The following is a 19,643-nucleotide window of genomic DNA, read 5'->3' as shown; positions in this document are numbered from 1 at the left end:
AATTCGCTCATACTTTGACCAAGACCTAGAGTTCGTCTTTGACAAAAGACCACATAATGACGCGATCAGCAGACTAATGCGTAGGCATTCGGTACTCCTACTGCACGCAGCAGTCTTTGATGTTTCTTTCTTCTTGTTCCCTGTTGTTCAGGGCAGAGTCGATCGAGCACGCCGCTGCAGGCAGACAGGACCGTCTTGTCTCTGTACTGCACGTACTACCTGCAGAGGACTAGAGGAGCCTGACATGTTTCAGATCATCTGATGGCGCCCTCCATCTGCCAAAAAGGCCGGTCTTTCCCGGCGAAAACAATGCGGTTAATTGCGCCGGTCCTCGGACAGAGACAGGTGCCATGCAAGCATCGGTCAGGCGCTGTAGCAGAGCCGCCCCTCCCCTTCCAAAGAACCCATATAAACACGCCAAGCCAATCCAGGGGGGGAGAAGCACAAACAACGCATAGCTCCACTTCGCAAGCAAGAACTAACATCGGCCTGCGCGGCCCCAATTCTCAATTAAGTTCGCATCTTATTGGATCTATCACACGAATTCAGAAAGCTATAGCAGTCTAGGAACCGATCAGGAGCCTGAATTTGTTCGAGGTGTGCGCGCGAGTGGGTGGCCATGGAGGTGGAGGCGGTCAGCTGCGAGTGCTGCGGGCTGGAGGAGGAGTGCACGGGCGAGTACACCGCCGGCGTGCGGGCCTACTTCGGGGGCAGGTGGCTGTGCGGGCTGTGCTCGGAGAGCGTCAAGTACGAGGCCGGCAAGCGCGCGGGCGGCGCGGCGCCCGGCGTGGAGGAGGCCGTGCGCGCGCACATGGCCATCTGCCGCACGCTCAAGAGCGGCGGGCCCGCGGGCCGCGTCGCCGACGGCATGCGCCAGATGCTGCGCACCGCGTCCTGGAAGAAGGCGGCGGCGGCTACCCCGTCGCGGTCGGCGGGGGGCCAGGGCCACCACCGCTCCTCGCCGCTCTCCATCGGGCTCTGATCGTGATCGAGGCGGCGGCGGCGGTGGCGTGCTTGGCTTAAAGCCTCTCTAGCCAGGCGCTGGATCGAGATGCACTCTGTGGCTTCGGCTTCCTCTCGATCACTAGCTAGGCGCTGGTGCTAGCGAGCGTTCTTCGTCAGATCGTTCTATGTGAGCTTTGATTTTTGAACCAGTTTGTACATATGTGTAAGGAATTAAAGATCAACCACGCCTTTGAGATTATGGCTTTGGTCAATCGAGAAATCAAATGGCTTTGGTCAAATGAGCTGGTTGTTCTGGGATTAAACTCGATCGTCTGCGTCTCCTCCCGCGACGACGATGACATCGCCGGCGGCAGCTTGCACCGCACATCAGCAGCCAGCACCTGCGTCACGTGGCAATCTCTTCGCATGCTGCAGGCTAGGCGCGGAGAGCAGTGGACGCCGCGGCCGGAGTGGACCCGGTCGATCCGCCCGGCGTCGTTCTCGATGCTGGCCATGGTGTGCGAGCACGCCCTTGTTCTTCGCCCAGCCTCGGCCTAGACGGAGAGGAAACATCCGCATATTTTTCTAAGTGTGCGTTTAGTTCCCAAAAACGAAAATTTTTGGGTGTTTCATCAATATTTGACCAGATGTCGGGAGGGTTTTTCGAACACTAATTAAAAAACTAATTTCAGAACTCACTTGGAAACCGCGAGACAAATCTTTTGAGGCCTTTGACGCATCATTAGCACATGTGGGTTACTGTAGCATTTATGGCTAATCATGCCCTAATTAGACTCAAAAGATTCGTCTCGTCGTGTACATCCAAACTGTGTAATTAATTTTATTATTTAATTACATTTAGTGCTTCATACATGTGTTTCGAAAGGAAGGTGAAAATTTTTTAGAACTAAACGGCCCCTAAGGAAAATAAATCACCCTCGAACGATTTGGATTTGCTTTACACCCCGAATTGAGCCTCTTGCCACCTGGTTCCCGGATCAGCCGTTGGGCCACGTTCCGGCGGCCCTGATGGAGTGATGGTACTTATTCAATATATATATATATAGCTATCGTATCTGTTTGTTGATCCGGTCAGAATCTCTTCCGCGCGCTCGCCTCCCCACCCGGGAATCTGTCCGCTTTGAGGGAGATCGCGCTCGGTTTCTTCTCGAAACCGACGAAGTGATCGTCTCGCAACCTCTCTCAAAAGTCAAAACCAACAAGCACGGCGTTTTCATCGGTTGTTTTCAGAGTTCTCGCTCTCGACGCACATGCAGAAAAATGGTGATCCCAAGTTTTCCCGGAGACGCGCAGATAGTACAGTGCACCAATCGAGAGGAGGAGGCCTTTTTCTGTTCCTGAATCTTTTGGGAGAAATTGAAGATTCCACAGGTTTATCCTCGACTTGGTTCTCAACCACCACCAGGCCACCATGCCACCTCACCCATCTGGCCATCTCCGTTGTTTGAAACAAAATAAACATTCTTTTAGTGGCAGCTGCTTTCATACATGTGGCTAGCTATGAGCTAGACAGAGAAAGGTGGCCAAATTTTCTCGAGAAAAATATTCGTGGTCAGGTCCAAGGAAACGTCTGAAAAGATTAATGTAGGCATTCATGGAGTTTTTTTGTTATAATGAACGTCTGAAAAGCACGAGCGGATTCCATGGTAAATGATCTGTGCGCTGCAAGCCTGTCTGATCCAGATAGAAGACCTGTGCACGCTCGCTTTTGATGGCTCCAGTACTACCTTTTCAAAAAAGACGGCTCCAGTACTAATCATAGACCAGACCATACTAGAGCGCTAAAATGCTTTTTTTGACTAGAAGAAGGCCGTGCGCTCACTGCCACCTCAGGAAAAACTTTCGGAAGCACCTGTAATCGGCGACACGAAACGGGTCGTCTGAACTCTGAACAACCCGATAAAAATCGATCTGACTGAGGCTGAGCAGAGTCCTGGAGAGAGTCCAGACAGTGAGCAGGTCACTGTTCAGCACACGCAACGCATCGCCGTTGTTTAGCCCGAGGGTAAGCTAACCATTTCCCGGTCAGTCGTGAGCCATCGCTTCCTTCAGAGCAAAGTGTCTATCTGCCCGTCTAATAATAATCCCCGTCAAGCGGCAAAAGCAGCGTCGTGCCTCACTGACAGCGACAGGGACACTTGTTACTCTACTCCAGTGCGATGGATGGATGGATCGACCAAACCGAGGATCCACAGACAAAGAAACCCCGGAGGGGCCCTTCGTCCGGGTTTGCTGACACCTGCGCGCAACCTAGGAGCCGGCGGCGCCTCGGCACTGAACGGGAAGCGTAGGATATTGGCCCGACATGGCGTGGTCGGCGTCACCCTCGCTCGTCCAAGGAACCAAAGCACCGGCAGCCAGGGCCACCCTGGAGCGTCACACTCACACCTCACACGTGGTCGCCGCGGGACGCGGTGCGCCGGCCAGGCGCTGTCCTACCCCCAGTCCCCCACCCGAACCCGTCCGGCGCGACGGAGAAGAGAAACGCCAGGGGGGGGGGGGGGGGGGGGGGTTCTGGCTTTCCAGCCCCGTGCCCCCATGGACTTGGCGAGTGCGATGCGAGGCGGATGGCTCTGGTTGCGTGCACAGCCCCCGGCGGTTAGCCGTCCTCCACGCCCACACGATTTGCCTTGCCACCGCGGCGCCGCCCCGCGCCGGACGGATCGACCGGAGGCGGCCGGGGCAGAGCGCGTGCGCGTACTCCTACCCTGCCTTGTCGACGCGTGTGCGTGCGGGAAGCGTCAGTCGCAGTCGGCCAGGGGAGCGGCAGCGGCATCCCTGGCCTCAAGCAGTTTTTTTGTTTAGGAATCAGCAGATGGTTTGTGGGCCTTTTTGTACTCGCATCAAACTACTACAACTTTTTTTTTGAGAGTAAAACTACTACAACTTAATAGGCCGGCGGCCACATGATCTAACTGGACCAAGGCCCAGAAGGCCAGAACAGTTACTGGGCCGTATCTCTTGCTCAATCGGCGGCCCCCGATCCATCAATTCTTTTTTTTAATACGTGATCCATCCATTCATTTCAACACGAGTTGTTCATCCAGTTCCCGACTTCCCGTCGAGATCTGGCCCCGACTCGACCGTTGCTCGTAGATGCCGTTGCGCCGCCACGCCGCTTCAAATTGCGAACCCCACGCCTCCCTCGTCGCCGGGCCACAGCATAACGCCGATCCCAATCCACCAAGCACCCCCAACCAACCAACCAACCGACCAACCGATGGGCGACGAGAGGGGGGAGACGGATCCGCCCCCACCGGTGGCCGCGGCGCTGCCCAGGAGGGCGGCCACCGGCGGCACGCCCACCGCGTCGCGCGGCTCCAGCACGGCCTCCTCCTGCTCCTCCAACTCCCACCCGTCCGCCCCCGCCCCCGCCTCCACGGGGACGCCGCCGTCCGCCGTCGTGCCCTGGGCGGCGCGCGCGGGGGACAGCTGCTACTACCCCGGGTGCCGCAAGGACGCCAACTGCGCCTGCGAGATGTGCCTCGCCAGCATCGACGCCACGCGGGACCTGGTCCGCGCGCCCGAGGCGGCCTCCGCGCGCAGGTTCTTCGCGGGCGCCGCCGCCGCCACCAGGGGCCGGCGGCCCGCGCTCTTCTGCCGCGACCGCGGCGCCGGGGCGGGGTCCGACCTCACCGAGCCGCCGTCGACGCCGCCGATGCGGTCCACGGCCAAGTCCAGGAGGCCGCCGGGGCAGGCGGCCCGCGGGGGCGGGGCGAGGGCCGCTGGGGTTTCGCACGACTGGGCGGTCTACGCGGCCACGGTTCTTGGGTTCCTGCTCCTGCTCTGGGTCGACACGGGGCTCGTCCCGGAGGCCGCGGCGAGAGGGTTTGGACCCAAGCTGTCGCCGGAGGCCGTGGCGAGGGTGGGCGCCGACGCGCGACTCGCGCCTGGCGGCCTGGAACACAAGCTCCGCGTCCTGGAGCGCAGGGTCGGGCAGCTCGTCGGCGGCGAGAGGGCCGCCAATTGCAGCTCGCAAGACTCCGTCTGGCGACTCCTCCAGGTTCGCCATTCCTGCTGTTCTTGCGCCTCCTGACATTCTTGGTTGGTTTGGTCGAAGAGACGATCCGCTGATAAGAAAATTTGTAATTTGTCTGCGCAGAATGATCAGCACGTGTTCCGCTGGCGCTGCACGGTGTACAAGTCCGCGGCCGAGGAGGTCAACGTCTGGGGGAGCCCTCTCCGCACCTCCGGCCTCGTCCCGGCCGCGCTCTCGGCGCGGCACCTCACCCTCCTCTCCGGCGAGATCACCGAGGTAACTAATCCGCCAGCATCAAGTCCATTATTTGCCAGACCCAACGCACCATCAGGTCGCTGAACTCTCCGGCGTCTCGCATTCGCTTGCAGTGGTCCGACGGGAGGTTGTGGCCGACGGTGCGGGCGAGCAACGGCAGTTCCTGGGCCTACCGGAGGCAGAGCGCGGCGGCGGTGCGGCTGGAGCCGGAGACGTGGGTGCTGGAGTACCAGAGGAGCACGCTATTCGAGGGCACGCGGCTGATACCGGCCGCTGCGGAGCTGCTCGCGTCCAGGTGCTCGACGCTGGCGCGGCGAAGGCTGCAGTCAAAGAGGCGGCTTTTCGGTGGCGCACAGGCGAGCCCAACCTGACTGACTTGGCCTGGCCGGGGGTCGATTTGCTGTCTAGGATGCTTCTAGCTAGTTCTAGTAGATTCATGATGATTCATCTCATCTCCTGTGAGATTGATCAGGACTTCTGTGTTCTTTTGGTTGGTTGCAGTTATGTGTAGGCACACAGCCGGATCAAAACGCTGGAAATCGTTTGTCTTGAGCATTGTTAGCATTATTAATAATCGTGCTCAATCCCCTTCGATGCAGGACCCTTGGTATTTTCTCCCTATTTTTTTCTCCCTAATTTTTCAGGAATTAAAGCATTTCCTGTTGCAGCGTTCCCTTGAAATATCTTGCTGGTTCGGATGTGAGAGAATTTGTTCATTTTAGCCGTGAGATTGCTTGATAAGATCACTTTTCAACAACCAAGGGAAACGCTCTAAACGAAGCAGAAGTTTCATTTCAGACTTCAAAGAACTTTCGGTTGTTTTTCAAAGTTCTGGAAACAGACTTGCATTGTTCAGAAGATCAGGTTCAGATCCTTAATGCATTTCTAGTAGCTTGAAAAGTGCTGTTATTCCTACCAGACGTTTTAGTTTAGAAAATACAAAATTCTGAATTTGGGACTTTTTCCCTCGTACATTTCAGACTGAGGCGCTGCTGCAGGTTTTATCTCCTTTCCTGACAGCAAACTGCAAGTTTCACTCTGCTGTATTCACTCTGTTCGGCTGGCTTGTCGGCCAACCAGCCAGTAATATTTTTCTCTCACACTAAATTAGCACCAGCCAGCAGTACTTTTCTCTCATAATAAATCATCACCAGTCACATCCAGCCGAACATAGTGAATAGTATTACAAGTTCTGAATTGGAACTTATTAGGAATTTGGTGAATATGATTGATACCTCCTGGTAGCTGAGGTTTTCAGACCCTTAATGCATTAGTAGCTTGAAAAGTGCTGCTGTTCCTACCAGACGTTTTAGTTTAGAAAATACATAATTCTGAATTTGGGACTTTTTCCCTCGTACGTTTCAGACTGAGTGCCAGCTGCTGCTGGTTTCATCTCTTTTCCTAACAGCAAACTGCAAGTTCCACTCCGCTGTATTAGTATTACAAGTTCTGAATTTGGTGAATATGATTGATACCTCCTGGTAGCTGGACATAAACTCCGTATGTCTGTATATGTTAAACATGTTGCTTAACACTGTAGAATTGCCTTTCTACATGTTCATCGTTCTCGAGTAAAGGGCAATAATTTTTGTTGTGTAGGGCAGTTGCACACTCGCACTTACCTCCTGCGTCCTTTTCCTGAATTAAACTTTGCTGTAAACGTCCTAATTAATCCATGATTGATGACCTTTTGCTTCACAGCTCACGTCTGAAATATTACCCTGCCTGAATTTCTTATCGAACAACAAAGAATCATAAGCGGCAGTTGATTATCAAGGATGGATTCTCAATTTCTTTTAATAGTATGACAAAGTTCAAACAACCGGCCAGTACTTTGTACAGCTTTAAGCAATTGGATTAAAATTAATTTCACTGAAAGCTAAAGCATATCTTCCTTCATTTGCTAATTTAACAGACATACTCGGCTGCTAGGCCCAAACTTGCAAATTTCTGTAGAATTACAGCCAGTTATTCAAACTCCTGAGACATCGAGCGTAGGTACTTATTGCTGTTTTGCAGACTGTTGTTATGGAAATATGTGATCTGTACGTCTTTATGGCCTGATGCTACAGCTTTCCTACGTGCTGCCTTTCTCCACGTGGTGTACACATGATCGTAAGAGAAAAATTGCTGTTCTTCAGTGGACGTACGTGTGCGAACTACCGAATGAGGCTGTTGCAAGCTGCACCTGGTCTCTTGGGCTAAGCTAGGAAGCAAGCCACGCACTGAACTGGATGGGTCGACTCACCAAGGACACGCAGCTACGGCAAATTGGATGGATCTTACGGTCTACCACACTTAGCATAGGTTGGGTTCATGACCCTCACTATTATACTAACACGTCGGTTGAAACAATTACTTCCATTTTTTTATAAAAAAAAATCGCACATCCTATCTCTAGCTCACAATTCCAAACAGCACCAGATTACACAGCATACAAGCAACAGCTGCAAATGGCAAAATTGCCTCAATCTATCCGCCCCTTTCAAATTATTTTTCAAAACGGCACAACAGCACCATAGCAGCAGCCTCACTCTGACATTTGCACTGAAAAGGTGTTGCACCAACCTGTCAATGAGCAATATATGCTCAGCAAAACACAAGCTAAAACATTTATGATCCCATGAATCTAGTAAACTGACGCAGAAAACCTGGAGCACATATATTCAGTTCATTCAGCACATCTCACATTGAACGACTGTTCCTAAGGCAAGGCATGTCCACGGATAACCTGCGCATCCACATCACTTAACAGTTTCATCCAAACTAGACTGATGGGGCAACCCTAAAGAGGGCAACCCTAAAGAGGGCAACCCCTTGCTACGATTTATACAACGCATACAACTGCAGCACCACAACTAAATTCGATTCTGTGGTAACCTACCAATTGCGAAGTCCTGAGCTAGTTGATTTCTAACTACCTATCAGCAGCCAACCCAAAGAACTCCTTGGTGATGCTTTCTGGTGCTTTTGCAAATCCACCAGCAATTTTCAGCATGGATTTAAACTTCTCCTCCTCACGCTTTACTTGGTCCACGCGGCTTAATACATTGGCAAGCATCACACCATAATTTGAAGTGCCAGCTAAGGGTGTGGGATCCGCAAGCTGAGCTCTTTCAGACTCAAGCTGCCTATACAGACTAAGGATGCGATCTTTTTGAGAATAAAGCCTCTGTTCTGCCACCGTATGTTCCACTTCCTGAGATTTTTTCAGTTCTTGAAGGGCAAGATCTATCTCATCCTCAAATTTGACAGACATGACATTGTGATCCCCAGTAATGTACACTGGAAGATTTTCAACAGCCGTTTGGGAATCATTATCAACCAGTGGATCTATTAGATCAGGATGCCCTGGAAGTGCACCTGCTTCAGGAACTTGCAGAATCCCAAGCAAAGTCACACCAGTGGTTGGTGGAGAATTTTCTCCTGCATTGTACATATCAATAAAATAGCCCCATTATGCAAAAGAAATAAATGGGGCAACACCGCAACACATCCCAAAAGGATGGTGTTAGGTCAGTCAACCATGATTTCATCATATGACATAATTCTAATTGTGTGCAAACATGAAGAACAGTCATTTTTTCTACAGCAATGAGCCGAGCATATGTGCTAACCAAAGGAACCATACTCCCCCCATCCCATGAAGCGTGCAATTCTGAGATTCAAAAAAAAAAATCCCACAAAAGAGTGCAATCCTAGCAACAACTATCTGTCTTATCCTTTCAATATATTTTCAGGCTTTAATTTTCTGCATGTTGTAACTAACTCTATGAAAATTGAACACCACCTAATCAATGGGATTGTGAGAATTACATTAGGAAAAAAAAAACTCAGCCTGCGAAGGGTAAGGCACCATAGCCCGTGTGAGACGACCAATAGGCCAGGCCTTAAACCTGTGCTTTGACGTGGGACAGACAAGGGGATTTTTTTTTAATCCCAGCCTGAAATTTGCTCCCACGGGGAGTGGAACCTAGGACCTGAGGAGTGCTACTAGAGCCATCTAGCCAATTCAGCAAGAGACAAATTATATTAGGATTGCATTCTTCATGCCTAATAGATGGGATTGAACACCTTCCATGCCTAATCAATGCATACAAATTACTATGTGTAGCATGATCATTTGCCAATAACAATAATCTATCTGAAAAAAATAGGATTGCATTCTTCATAGGACGGAGGGAGTACATGTTAGTATATAATATCTGCAGGATATTCTCAGACAGGTTGTGTGTATGATCCCAAATTCCCAATGTTCACTAAAATCTACAAAACAGAGGTTTTAGGAATTACATAGAGCACCAAAGTTTTTTTATGTTCGAGAAAAGGAGTTGAGGTTTTTAAGAATTAAATTGAACACCAAAGGCCAAGGCACCACAACTAGGTTGAGATATTTGGACTGGCACTAAATCCTATAACAGCATTGGGGCCAAATATAGTTCTGCTCTTCCTATGATTACTCCACTCCAAAAATAAGTTTACCTGCACTTGGAGTTGCCCCGCCCTCATTGTCCTCCACTTTCCAAACTTCAACAAGGCCAACCCCAGATTTCAGCTGCATTAAGCAACAAATCAACGGTTCATGTTTTTTATTTTTATTTTTATTTTATTTTTTTAAAAGCTTCAGCCAGTGACTTTAAATTACTGAAAAGAAGGATGACTAGGGTAAACTACCACCAAAATGGATAACATGTGTTGTGTGGTATGACCAGTTCAGCAGCAATCAAAGGAGTACAAAACCATGACAACTAGAGCACTGTGCTATCAAGACATGATCAGTTACATCACAAAATCACACTATACCTTAGCCATCGCTGATCGCATATGGTTCTCCAAGCTTTTTGCTCTCATTTGTCTTGAGCCTCGCAAGAGGCATAAGCCCATATTCAGCACAGGTTCGATTTCATTCCTTGACCCGAGAGATTGGCATGTTTCCATGAGTTTCTCCACATGCATCATTAAGTTAGTTTTGTTATCACAGCGTCTGCAGTAATATTGGACATCCAAGCCTATACTTCCTCCAACAGTGCCAGCCATGTAACATCGAAGAGCACACTCAAGGTGTGCAACATGCCCACATATGTAGTTCTCTTCCACAACTGCCTCACATTTTATGCAGCTGTATCTTCCAAAAGAATAGTCAACAGTCCTGTTACAGAGAATGCAGCAGCACTCACGACAGAAACCAGGCACCGTGCAGCAAATATTACAAGCCTCTGCTGGGGATGATTCAATAAATCCTTCTCTTTCAAGGTTGCACGAGCTATTCCTAGCCTTACATGGGCCAGCTGGATCAGCCACATCAGGTTCCGGTTCATGGAGCCTCACTTGTTCAGTGACTTGTTTGGTGCCTGAAAATACTTAGGTATTAAAGTGCAGCCCAAAGCAAGCAATCTAGAAAAGAAAAGGCAGGAAACATACAAAAGCAATATATATGATGTATCTTGAGATCCATTAGCATGTAAAAGCCAGAGCAATTAGCATCTCAAGTGAAAAAATACCCACCACCCCAAAAAATGATTCGCAAAAACAACAACAATATATATGATGCATCTTGTGGTCCATTAGCATGTAAAAGCCAGGACAACTAGCATCTCAAGTGATGAAATACCCTCCACCCCAAAAAAAGGTTTACAAAAACAATATACATGGTGTATCTTGTGATCCATTAGCATGTAAAGCCAGAACAACTAGCATCTCAAGTGATGAAATACCCTAAAAAAAGGGCGTACCCAGTGCCGTAGGCTTCCCGCACTGTGCGGGGTCTGGGAAGTGATGAAATACCCTCCACCCAAAAAATGGTTTTGTATAACACCACATCAGCAGATGTAACGCTAAGCAATTTCTAGAGTACATTGATATATGAAAGAACAAAACAGGATGGAAAATTAGTTCAGATGCTTTTGATGGACTATGGATAAAAGCCCCCACCCCTCCCACTATAACACCTGGGTTTTATGGTCGGGTTGGCTAGGTGGGGCGCGTTAACATGGTACCAGAGCCGAGGTCCCGGGTTTGAACCCACCCGGCCACGCATTTCCGCTGCGCGATTTCCCCTGCGCCTCTCGTGTGCTGAGACCTGCTGCGGGCTACGCCGGGCACTAGAACCTGCTGCGGGCTACGCCGGGCTCGCACGCCGTAGGGGGAATGATGGACTATGGATAAAAGCCCCCACCCCTCCCACTATAACACCTGGGTTTTATGGTCGGGTTGGCTAGGTGGGGCGCGCTAACAGCTTCATAACAGGCAAAAGGATCAGGCCTACTGTATGCACCAGAATTTAGGGAAAACACCGCTTAATATAGGAGACGGTATCTCATAGTCACCCACGTCAGGAGCACCAGGGAAGATGGAGTCTGAGCCGATGGAGGTGGATTTGGTGATTAGTGGGGGCTGACAGGGACCGGGATAGCGCTGCTTCACTTTGCAGTGCCGCTTAAGGGAGAAGGGATTCATCGGCACCAAGAGTTGGCAGGGATAGATGGTGGAGCAGATTGGCAGCTAGGGTTTGAGGATTCTGGGATGTAAAGGATGGATTTCTAGACCACTATATATAGAAACATGATATGTCCATTGAAATGTTGTATCGCCTAAAACTTATACATGCACAAAAATACGCCCCAAACAAGTCCGCAAACAAAAACCATTAAATATCTAAATACTTCTCATATGAGATGTGAACAAAAAAGATTTTACGAAGGGGCTGAAGTCAGACATGATTTTAACTAAATTATACTGCAAGGGCACTAAATTGGATTCACCAATAAAGGTAATTGTAAAAGGATATTCAATACACAGCAACAGCAGATGTGGAAGGTGTCAGAAAATAGAGGTATCGCAAAGCATGGTTATACTACATGTTCATCTGGCCAGTTCCTCATAGACTTTTATTGTTTGCCACACATTGCATATGCAACTCGTGCCTTTTATCTTAGCATCCACTCAAATAATCGCCTTTCCAAAATGGGTGATCTTTTCCTAGGAAGAATGGAGTGATAGGTTCAGGAATGAAGTAATCCTGTGACCAACAACCATCGCCCACCAAAATACAAAAGGAAAAAAAGGGGTAGGCTATACTACAAGGAATCAAAATGAACAGGTTGCATTGTACAGTAAAAATGATATTTTGAACCGCAGACTGCAGATGACTACAGTTGCAGGACGATGATGTTCACTAAGATACTATCAATAATCCAATATATATACACCTATAAACATAAGGTCTAATATACTAAGGCCACTACAACAAAGGAAAAGGCACAGTAATATGAAACCATTAACAGAAGAAGTTATCAGTTGGTCGAAAGGAATATGGTCCTCAGGCATATTCAGAAAGTAGTATTACATGTTAACTGCTGCTAGAGAAATCAGATACAAGATCCAACAAAAACATACCTACAACACCATTTCCTATAGCTGATAGCCTGATATTGTGCAAAAGTATAGTATAGAGAATAAAAATAAAAGAAAATGCTTCCACACGCCACTACATGAATACCCTATATAGGAGCTGTAATGGCCTCACTATAAGCCACTAAAATGCTCACTACAACGGCTATGTATAAAAGCTGTAAGAACCTCAATGAACTACTATTTAAGCACTAGTTACATGACAACTAAACAACATAAAGATGCAGCATCAGGTTTGACCTTTTTGGATCCTGTATCCTTCAGCAGGGATCTTCCAGATAAACATAGAAAAGAATGTGCTAGGATCAACATCTGGAAACTTCCTCTTAACAAATTCTTCAACTTGTATTCTACTTGCAAATCCTATCTTCTTAGGAGTAGCTTCACGGAAACGCGATGGCGGCGCAAGATACCTGATCCATCACAAAAGTCAAACAGCGTATATGTACTTCATTTTCTTGGCACAGCCAATATAGAATGAATAATTTAACAGCAAAACTTGGATAGTCAAAATTACGGAATTTGTAGCTTCTATTCGTTTTTCCTCTTTACAAAGTGCTGCTAAAATTCAAATCTAACCTACAGGACACGATAGAGCATCACCTGTCAGCCCAATGGCCTGCTCCAGAAGCCCTGCTTCCCACTCTCCAGTACCATATATCTCCAGAACGTGGCCAATTTTCAGGAGCATAGGGCAAACCTTTACCATATGCATTGGCACGTACAGGTATGGCAACAATGCCATTCTCGGTTCTGCACAATTCTGACAAATCAAGTTCCAAAGGTGTCGCTACCTCATCAGGCATCTGAGGAAAAAAATAAATCATCAGCGAGGTAAAAACTTGCACAAAATTGAGCCAATATGGTGCGTACTTCCACTATGTCAATATCTCGCTAAAAATTCTTATGATAATTAAAGAAGGATAAATACTAGAAATGCAGACAACAGTCTGGATAAAGGGAACTTAATTCAGTCACCAAGTGGACCCTAATTACAATGGTCCCGATAACCATTTCACCATTTACAATTACAGAACTACGATAAGCATTTAATTAATCCTTCACTGGCTGAGTGAATGAAATCAATAGGACAATCAACATATAGAATATTTCAATCAAAAAGGGTGGAAGTGCTAGAAATTTTTGTAAGATGACGCCAGGTGACATACAGGTAGTGCTTAAACTAAACTTATATCTGTTTGAATAGAATTAGTATTTACAATGAAACCAGAAATTAGAGATAAAACATCTATCAATAAAACAAGCATATAAAAGGGCATCTAAATGACCACTAATAGTTGTGTTACTTTTTCAGTATATCAAAATAAAAGGCACCAAAATAAGCAGCGCATAAAAGTGAACCGGACGAATTGACTAGTAAAAAATAGTAAGCAAACAAACTATATACCACAATCATGCAACAACAGATACATGACGGTATCATATTTACATGTTTTTGGCGTTTGCATTAGAATCCAGTAAGCAAAAGGGCTTGATTCCACGCTTACTTGGCTCATAGCAAACTTTACATGCTAGGCAAAGTGTAGCAAGCCATATGCTCTGCCATGACCAAATTGCCCTATTACTACATGATTGCAGCATAGTTAGTAAAACAACTTGGTTCGAACCATTGGGATACGGAGACATGGTGGACCACAATTCTGATAACAAACTAAGCACTTGCCTAGAAAGAATGGCACACCTAGATTTATATGTGGCAAAACTAGGCCTCAAGTCAATATTACCAAAGCCACTTCCTTGGTCAACCAATGAGAATAATTAGAACAAACTCATACTTGATTAACAATTAACAAGGTTTAAAGATCGATACCTCACTTTTGTCCTCCATCTTATCTAAACTTTCATCAATGGCTACCTCCTGACCATTTAATGGAGTACGTTGAAGTCTCTCCTTTGGTGATTCTGTTCGCACTTTTTTCTTTGGAGTATCTTTTGGACTCTCGACAACCAGACGTTTCTCCCTGTCTTTACCAAATAACTCCATTAACCTATCATAATGATCAATTGTCTTCGTCATCCATTTTTTTGCCTCCGGTTTTCTCTACAAGAACAGAGGAAATGGTTAATGGTGGGTCAGTGACTTTCAACGTCTTTCTTTCTCAAGCAAAGAAGTCAACATTTATTCTTGACTGACTGCTAGCACAAGAACCTGGATCAACTCCCTCCAAACATTTGGGTCGGCATTGAATCTTCTGCTCTCTGGGCACCACTTAATCCGAGTATCTTCACCAAGGAGGTTCTTGCACTCGTAAAACGTTTCCTTGATATACTTGAGGCGGTTTTTGATATTGTTCCGGTCAATGGCCACCCCAAACCTTTGACCAACACCAGTGATGATGCTGTCATATGCTGCTGAGAAGAACTTGGCCTCACCCCTGTTCCCGATGGATTGCTGGTGAAGCAGCGAATCGATAAGATATTCGTTCATTCTATCCGACCAGAACACCGCATCCCGGCCTGAAGCATGGCCGGGTTTAATGTAGGACATGGGGACAACGTTGAACCCCAAAAGTCTTGGTTTAATAAACTTCACCGGCAGTTTGAGCTCCGGCTATGTTGATCCTACGCGCTGAGGAAGAATAACCTATGGAACCACAGGTACACAGATTGATTAGTAGAGCGCTATGCGGCATGCAAGTCGTCAACTGCCGAATGGAAGAATTCGAACAAAGCCAACCTGTCCCCACACCAGTTCGCACAGGCAAGCTAGGATTACTCACCAGCGAAAAGAGGAAATTAGTCAACGGCCGAATGAGCCTCCATTCCTCTTCACGACATCGAGGGAGGAGCCCCGCGGGGGCGGGAGGAGCGGCCGGCGGAGGATCAGTCGGCGTCCGGGGAGAAACGACGGTGGTTGGCGATACAGCGGCTAGTTGGGGGCGACAGCGTTAGTTGGTTCGGGTAGGGGCGTAGCCGCGTAGGGCCTACTGGATGGCGAGCCGGCTCGACTCGGCTCGTTATCTTCACGAGCTAGAAATCAGGCTCGGCTCGGTCGTTTACCAGCTCGAGCTGGCTCTTTAGCTCGTGAGCCAGCTCGAAAACATAATAGCAGCCATGGCCGCGGGGGGTCCGAGGCCGTAGGCGGCGGAGGCGGGGAGCGGATATCCTGGGGGCCGGGACAGCACCGAGGCGCGCGGTGCTGGTTGGCCGGCCGGGGAGAGCTGCAGGCGAGGGCGGGGAGGTCGGCAGGCGACGGGGCGGGGAGGTGGGCAGGCGAGGCGACGGTGCGGCGCCGGCCAGGGGCGGGCGGCCGTCGGCCCGTGCAGCACCAGCGGGTGGCGGGCGGGCGCCTTGTCGGCCGTGCGGCGCCGGCGGGCGCGGCCGTGTGGCACCGCCGCACCGGTGTTGGGATGGGCGCGGCCGGGCGGCCTGTGCGGCTCGGCGTGGGGCGGGCGTTGGCGACCGGGCGAGGGAGTCTAGGAGGCTGGGAGCCTGGTGCCTGGGAGGGGAGACTGGAAGGGAGCTAGCGACCTGTTTGGGTGATATGTTAAACTCTTGGTAAAATTAACCAGGACTCCAGGAGACACTCTTCATGTGTGGTTTTCACCACGAGACACATGTCTTTACCTGAAGATGCTATAGAATTACGGTAATTTGCTACTCAATACAATACCAAATATTTTATTTTATTTTTAATAAAAACTATTGGAATGGACTAAACTACCCTCGCTAGATACAGAGGTCGAGCTGGCTCCTTTGTAGCCAAAGAAAAAATAGGTTCACGACGACGCCCGCTCCATACGGCGGTCGATTCCGATGATGACGCCCACTTTCGGGGGAGGAGCGCGCTGTTTGAGCACGATGCAGGCCGTGAAGCCGCTGACTTTCTCACTGACGAATTGTGGGCCGAGGGCTACAGCCTGAAGGTCACGCACGCAGCGCTCCTAGCCGACTGATTTGATTTTCTGGTTTCCATCCTTGCAAATCAGCTAGTATACTTAGTTATAATTAGCTTGATTAGCTTCAATTTCTTGTATACTAGCTTTGAAACTATGATTAGAGCAGGGGCGGAGCTACGTGTACTCGTCGGTTGGCTGCAAAAGCAGTAGTGAATTACTGTTATACACTGTTCACCAAAGGAGCTGACACACTGATATTCTGTAGAGGCTGACACCGGTGGCTCCACCGGCTGGCTCCGCCCCTAGATTAGAGCTTTCCTTCCTTACGCCGCATATAAGCTCATCCAGAAACTTACGGGGAGAGCTGCAGTTTGTGCTCGACGGTGAGACAACAGAGCTCATGGCCGCCACCATCCACAACTGGATCAAGCGTCTCGTGGAGGTCGGCGAGAACGACGAGTCTCCGGCGTTTTTTTTCGCGCACAAGCCAATCGAAGTGGATAAGATGAGTACGGTAAGAGTAGGATGGCCAATAGTGTTGGATCAAATATAATGACAGAGGTAGGGTCCTAGAGTAAATTACTATGATCCAATAGTATCTTTTGACAAATCAAATATAATAACGAAGGTAGGTTCCTAGAGTAAATTACTATGATCCAATAGTATCTTTTGGCAAATCAAATATAATAATGAAGGTAGGGTCCTAGAGTAAATTAGTATGATCCAATAATATATTTTGACAAAATAAATTTTTCTAGTGGTTTGTGGCAAAAGCTGAAGAGGGTCCACCAACCATTCTTGCCTAAACTTTACACCTATAAATGATTTCCATGTGTATTTCCTTGTGCACAACAATACATCTGTACTGCAATACCACCGGGAAACACTGTTTGGTCAAGGAAAAAATGCAGAGAGTAAAGTTACTGACAGCACATGCAGCCATCCATATTCAATTACCTTGGCGGCTGTGCGGCTGTGCCATAAATTAAATGGAGCCTATTTACAATGGTTATATATGAAGTTGTACTGTGTATGTAACAACATCAAATATTGCCAACGAAGGGAGAGTGCTCATCATAAGTAACGTAAATAGTGTCTGGAGCTCTCTGTTCTTCAAGTATAGAAGGAAACAACATTGTACATCAATACTTTTCAACTTGAATTATATTGTCTATCTAGGAATACATTATATGGACGTTTACGGTCACTTACGTGCAACAAAAGATAACAAATTTGAGTGAAAAACAAGTTACAAATATGGTGTGATGGTACAGCCAAGAACTCAAAGAACACGCAGTGGTTTTGCACTGCAACAACTTTTCTGATTGTATTGCCTTGCTTCCTCATTTGTAGAAGTGATAACATGGCCTGAATGGCCGAAAACTACCGGTTGTAGTGGGCTGTAACTAAACCGGAACCTGATGATTGAGCTAACTGACTGAACAGAAAGAACTGAAAATACAAAAGGACTCGATACACATACTGATCACAGTGATATGGATTACATCCATCAAATTCAAGTGATGTGATCTGTCTAGGTTTATATCTAAAGTTCTGCACTACCCATGGATCGATCCATTCACTGATGCAGAAAAAAATAGCATCACAGCTAATCTAAGCTCCCACCACCATACAGTTCTCCCCAATCCCCATGGATCAATCCATTCATTGGTGCAGAGAATAAGCTGCAGAAAAGAAGCACATGAAGGAGGAATGATGGAGGATTAACAAAGAAATGAGAGGATGAGGAGTAGATTCGATTGGCTTGTGCAGATTTGTCTTCACTGCGGGCTTGCTCGCCGTTGATATGGATTTATTCGCCGTCGCCGTGGATCTTCTCACCGTTGTAGCAGATGCACTCGCAGGCTCCTTCGATGACCTCGCCGTCACAACTGGTGTTGATGCGCTCACAACCGCCGCAGATGTGCTCGTCGTCGAAGTCGCCCCATCTGGTTCGCCGTCACATCGCGATAGGGTCTGTTTGGCATGGCTACAACTTTAATCGCAGCGGCTCCAGTTCAAAACTCCAGTTGGACATAGTTCTAGATGGAGTTGAAACTGGCTCTATGGGGTCGACATGGAAGGTGCACTGAGCTCTAGAAAAGAAGGTTTTGAGGACAAACTGTTATTTTTACGTGCGTTGAAACTGGCTCTATGGGGTGGTCGGCATGGAAGGTGCACCCAGCTCTAGAAAAGAAGGTTTTGAGGATGAACGGTCATTTTTACATCCATTTCGATTGACTGTATCAACAATGAGATAAATTCAATGACAACAACTACTGTCGGTACCCCAGGACTGGGGGACCCCCTCTTGCTGTGCCAAGGCAAGAGTCTCGTAGTTATCCTTAACTACACCCTGACGGCCGAGCGGCCGGACCCCTGTGGTTTGAAGCCCTACTCTCCCGGAAAACGGCCCGGACCCGCTCTCCGCTCAGGAAGGGTCCGGTGATGCCACGTATCCCGGAGAAGGGAGCGCTTAGCCCGGGGCCCGGACCTCCCACAGGGTCCCGGACCCTCATATTTACTATCCGGACCTCTCAGCAGGGGGGAAACAGACGTCCCGACTTGGAGAGGTCCGGAGCCGCCACGTGTCCACAGGCACGCGCGCGACCGCGAATCTTCCTCGCAAAGACTCGCCTAGCTACCACAATCAATGAGGAGACGCAAGGGCGCCCTACCGCAGCAAAGCCCGAGGCGACTTTAACCCGGCTGTACTATTGATCGCGTATTACCAAGATGCATAGTGGAGCTGCAGGCGCCGCCCGCGCCGCGCCTGTCAGTCTTCCCAGGCGGATGGATACGACTGCTCGGCTTCACCCATTATGACGCCTACATAATAGCCTCAGCAGGCCACGCCGCAAGCTACGATACTCCAACGGGCGCCTAGCTGACGGGACAAGAGAAGACTCCCCTGAGCCAGAGGGGCAGCGGGGGGCGGAAGCATATCGGAGGAAAGATTCGTAACCACTGTAGCCATTTAAATACTCTGCGCAGTATGCGCTACAGTCACGTTGGGCCCACTTGTCGGGGCCTCAACGTTCCATGTAACCGCACCCCTTAGTCTATAAAAGGGGCGTCCGCTAGGAGAAAACTGAGGTTGGGTGAAAGCCAAGGCCCGGCAGAGGATAGATTGATACACAAGAGCAATACTTCTCCCAGTGGATGTAGGGTAT

At 48.7% G+C, this 19,643-nt stretch overlaps 3 protein-coding genes across 3 annotated transcripts; 2 read left to right on the top strand and 1 right to left on the bottom strand.

Moving 5' to 3' along the window:
• The first annotated feature begins 445 nt into the window (after positions 1–445).
• LOC120648491 lies at positions 446–1,225 on the top strand. Its single transcript, XM_039925258.1, has one exon. The coding sequence runs from the start codon at positions 620–622 to the stop codon at positions 980–982; it is 363 nt and encodes a 120-aa protein (XP_039781192.1). The 5' UTR covers positions 446–619; the 3' UTR covers positions 983–1,225.
• A 2,783-nt stretch (positions 1,226–4,008) lies between these two features.
• Positions 4,009–5,798, top strand: LOC120649783. The gene is made up of 3 exons (XM_039926671.1): positions 4,009–4,969; positions 5,069–5,221; positions 5,314–5,798. Exons 1-3 carry the CDS (start codon positions 4,187–4,189, stop codon positions 5,569–5,571), a joined length of 1,194 nt encoding a protein of 397 aa, XP_039782605.1. The 5' UTR covers positions 4,009–4,186; the 3' UTR covers positions 5,572–5,798.
• Positions 5,799–7,828: 2,030 nt separating this feature from the next.
• On the bottom strand, positions 7,829–15,534 carry LOC120649782. Its single transcript, XM_039926670.1, has 8 exons — positions 15,352–15,534; positions 14,781–15,215; positions 14,442–14,672; positions 13,214–13,416; positions 12,851–13,023; positions 10,004–10,551; positions 9,683–9,755; positions 7,829–8,626 (listed from the first exon to the last, which is right to left on the bottom strand). The coding sequence occupies exons 2-8, from the start codon at positions 15,117–15,119 to the stop codon at positions 8,118–8,120; spliced, it is 2,076 nt and encodes a 691-aa protein (XP_039782604.1). The 5' UTR covers positions 15,120–15,215; positions 15,352–15,534; the 3' UTR covers positions 7,829–8,117.
• Positions 15,535–19,643: the final 4,109 nt, after the last annotated feature.

The sequence above is a fragment of the Panicum virgatum genome, chromosome 9K, assembly GCF_016808335.1.
Source record: "Panicum virgatum strain AP13 chromosome 9K, P.virgatum_v5, whole genome shotgun sequence".
Lineage (NCBI taxonomy): Eukaryota > Viridiplantae > Streptophyta > Magnoliopsida > Poales > Poaceae > Panicum > Panicum virgatum.
Note: the sequence above shows the minus strand (reverse complement) of the source record. Positions and strands in the feature narration are given on the sequence as shown.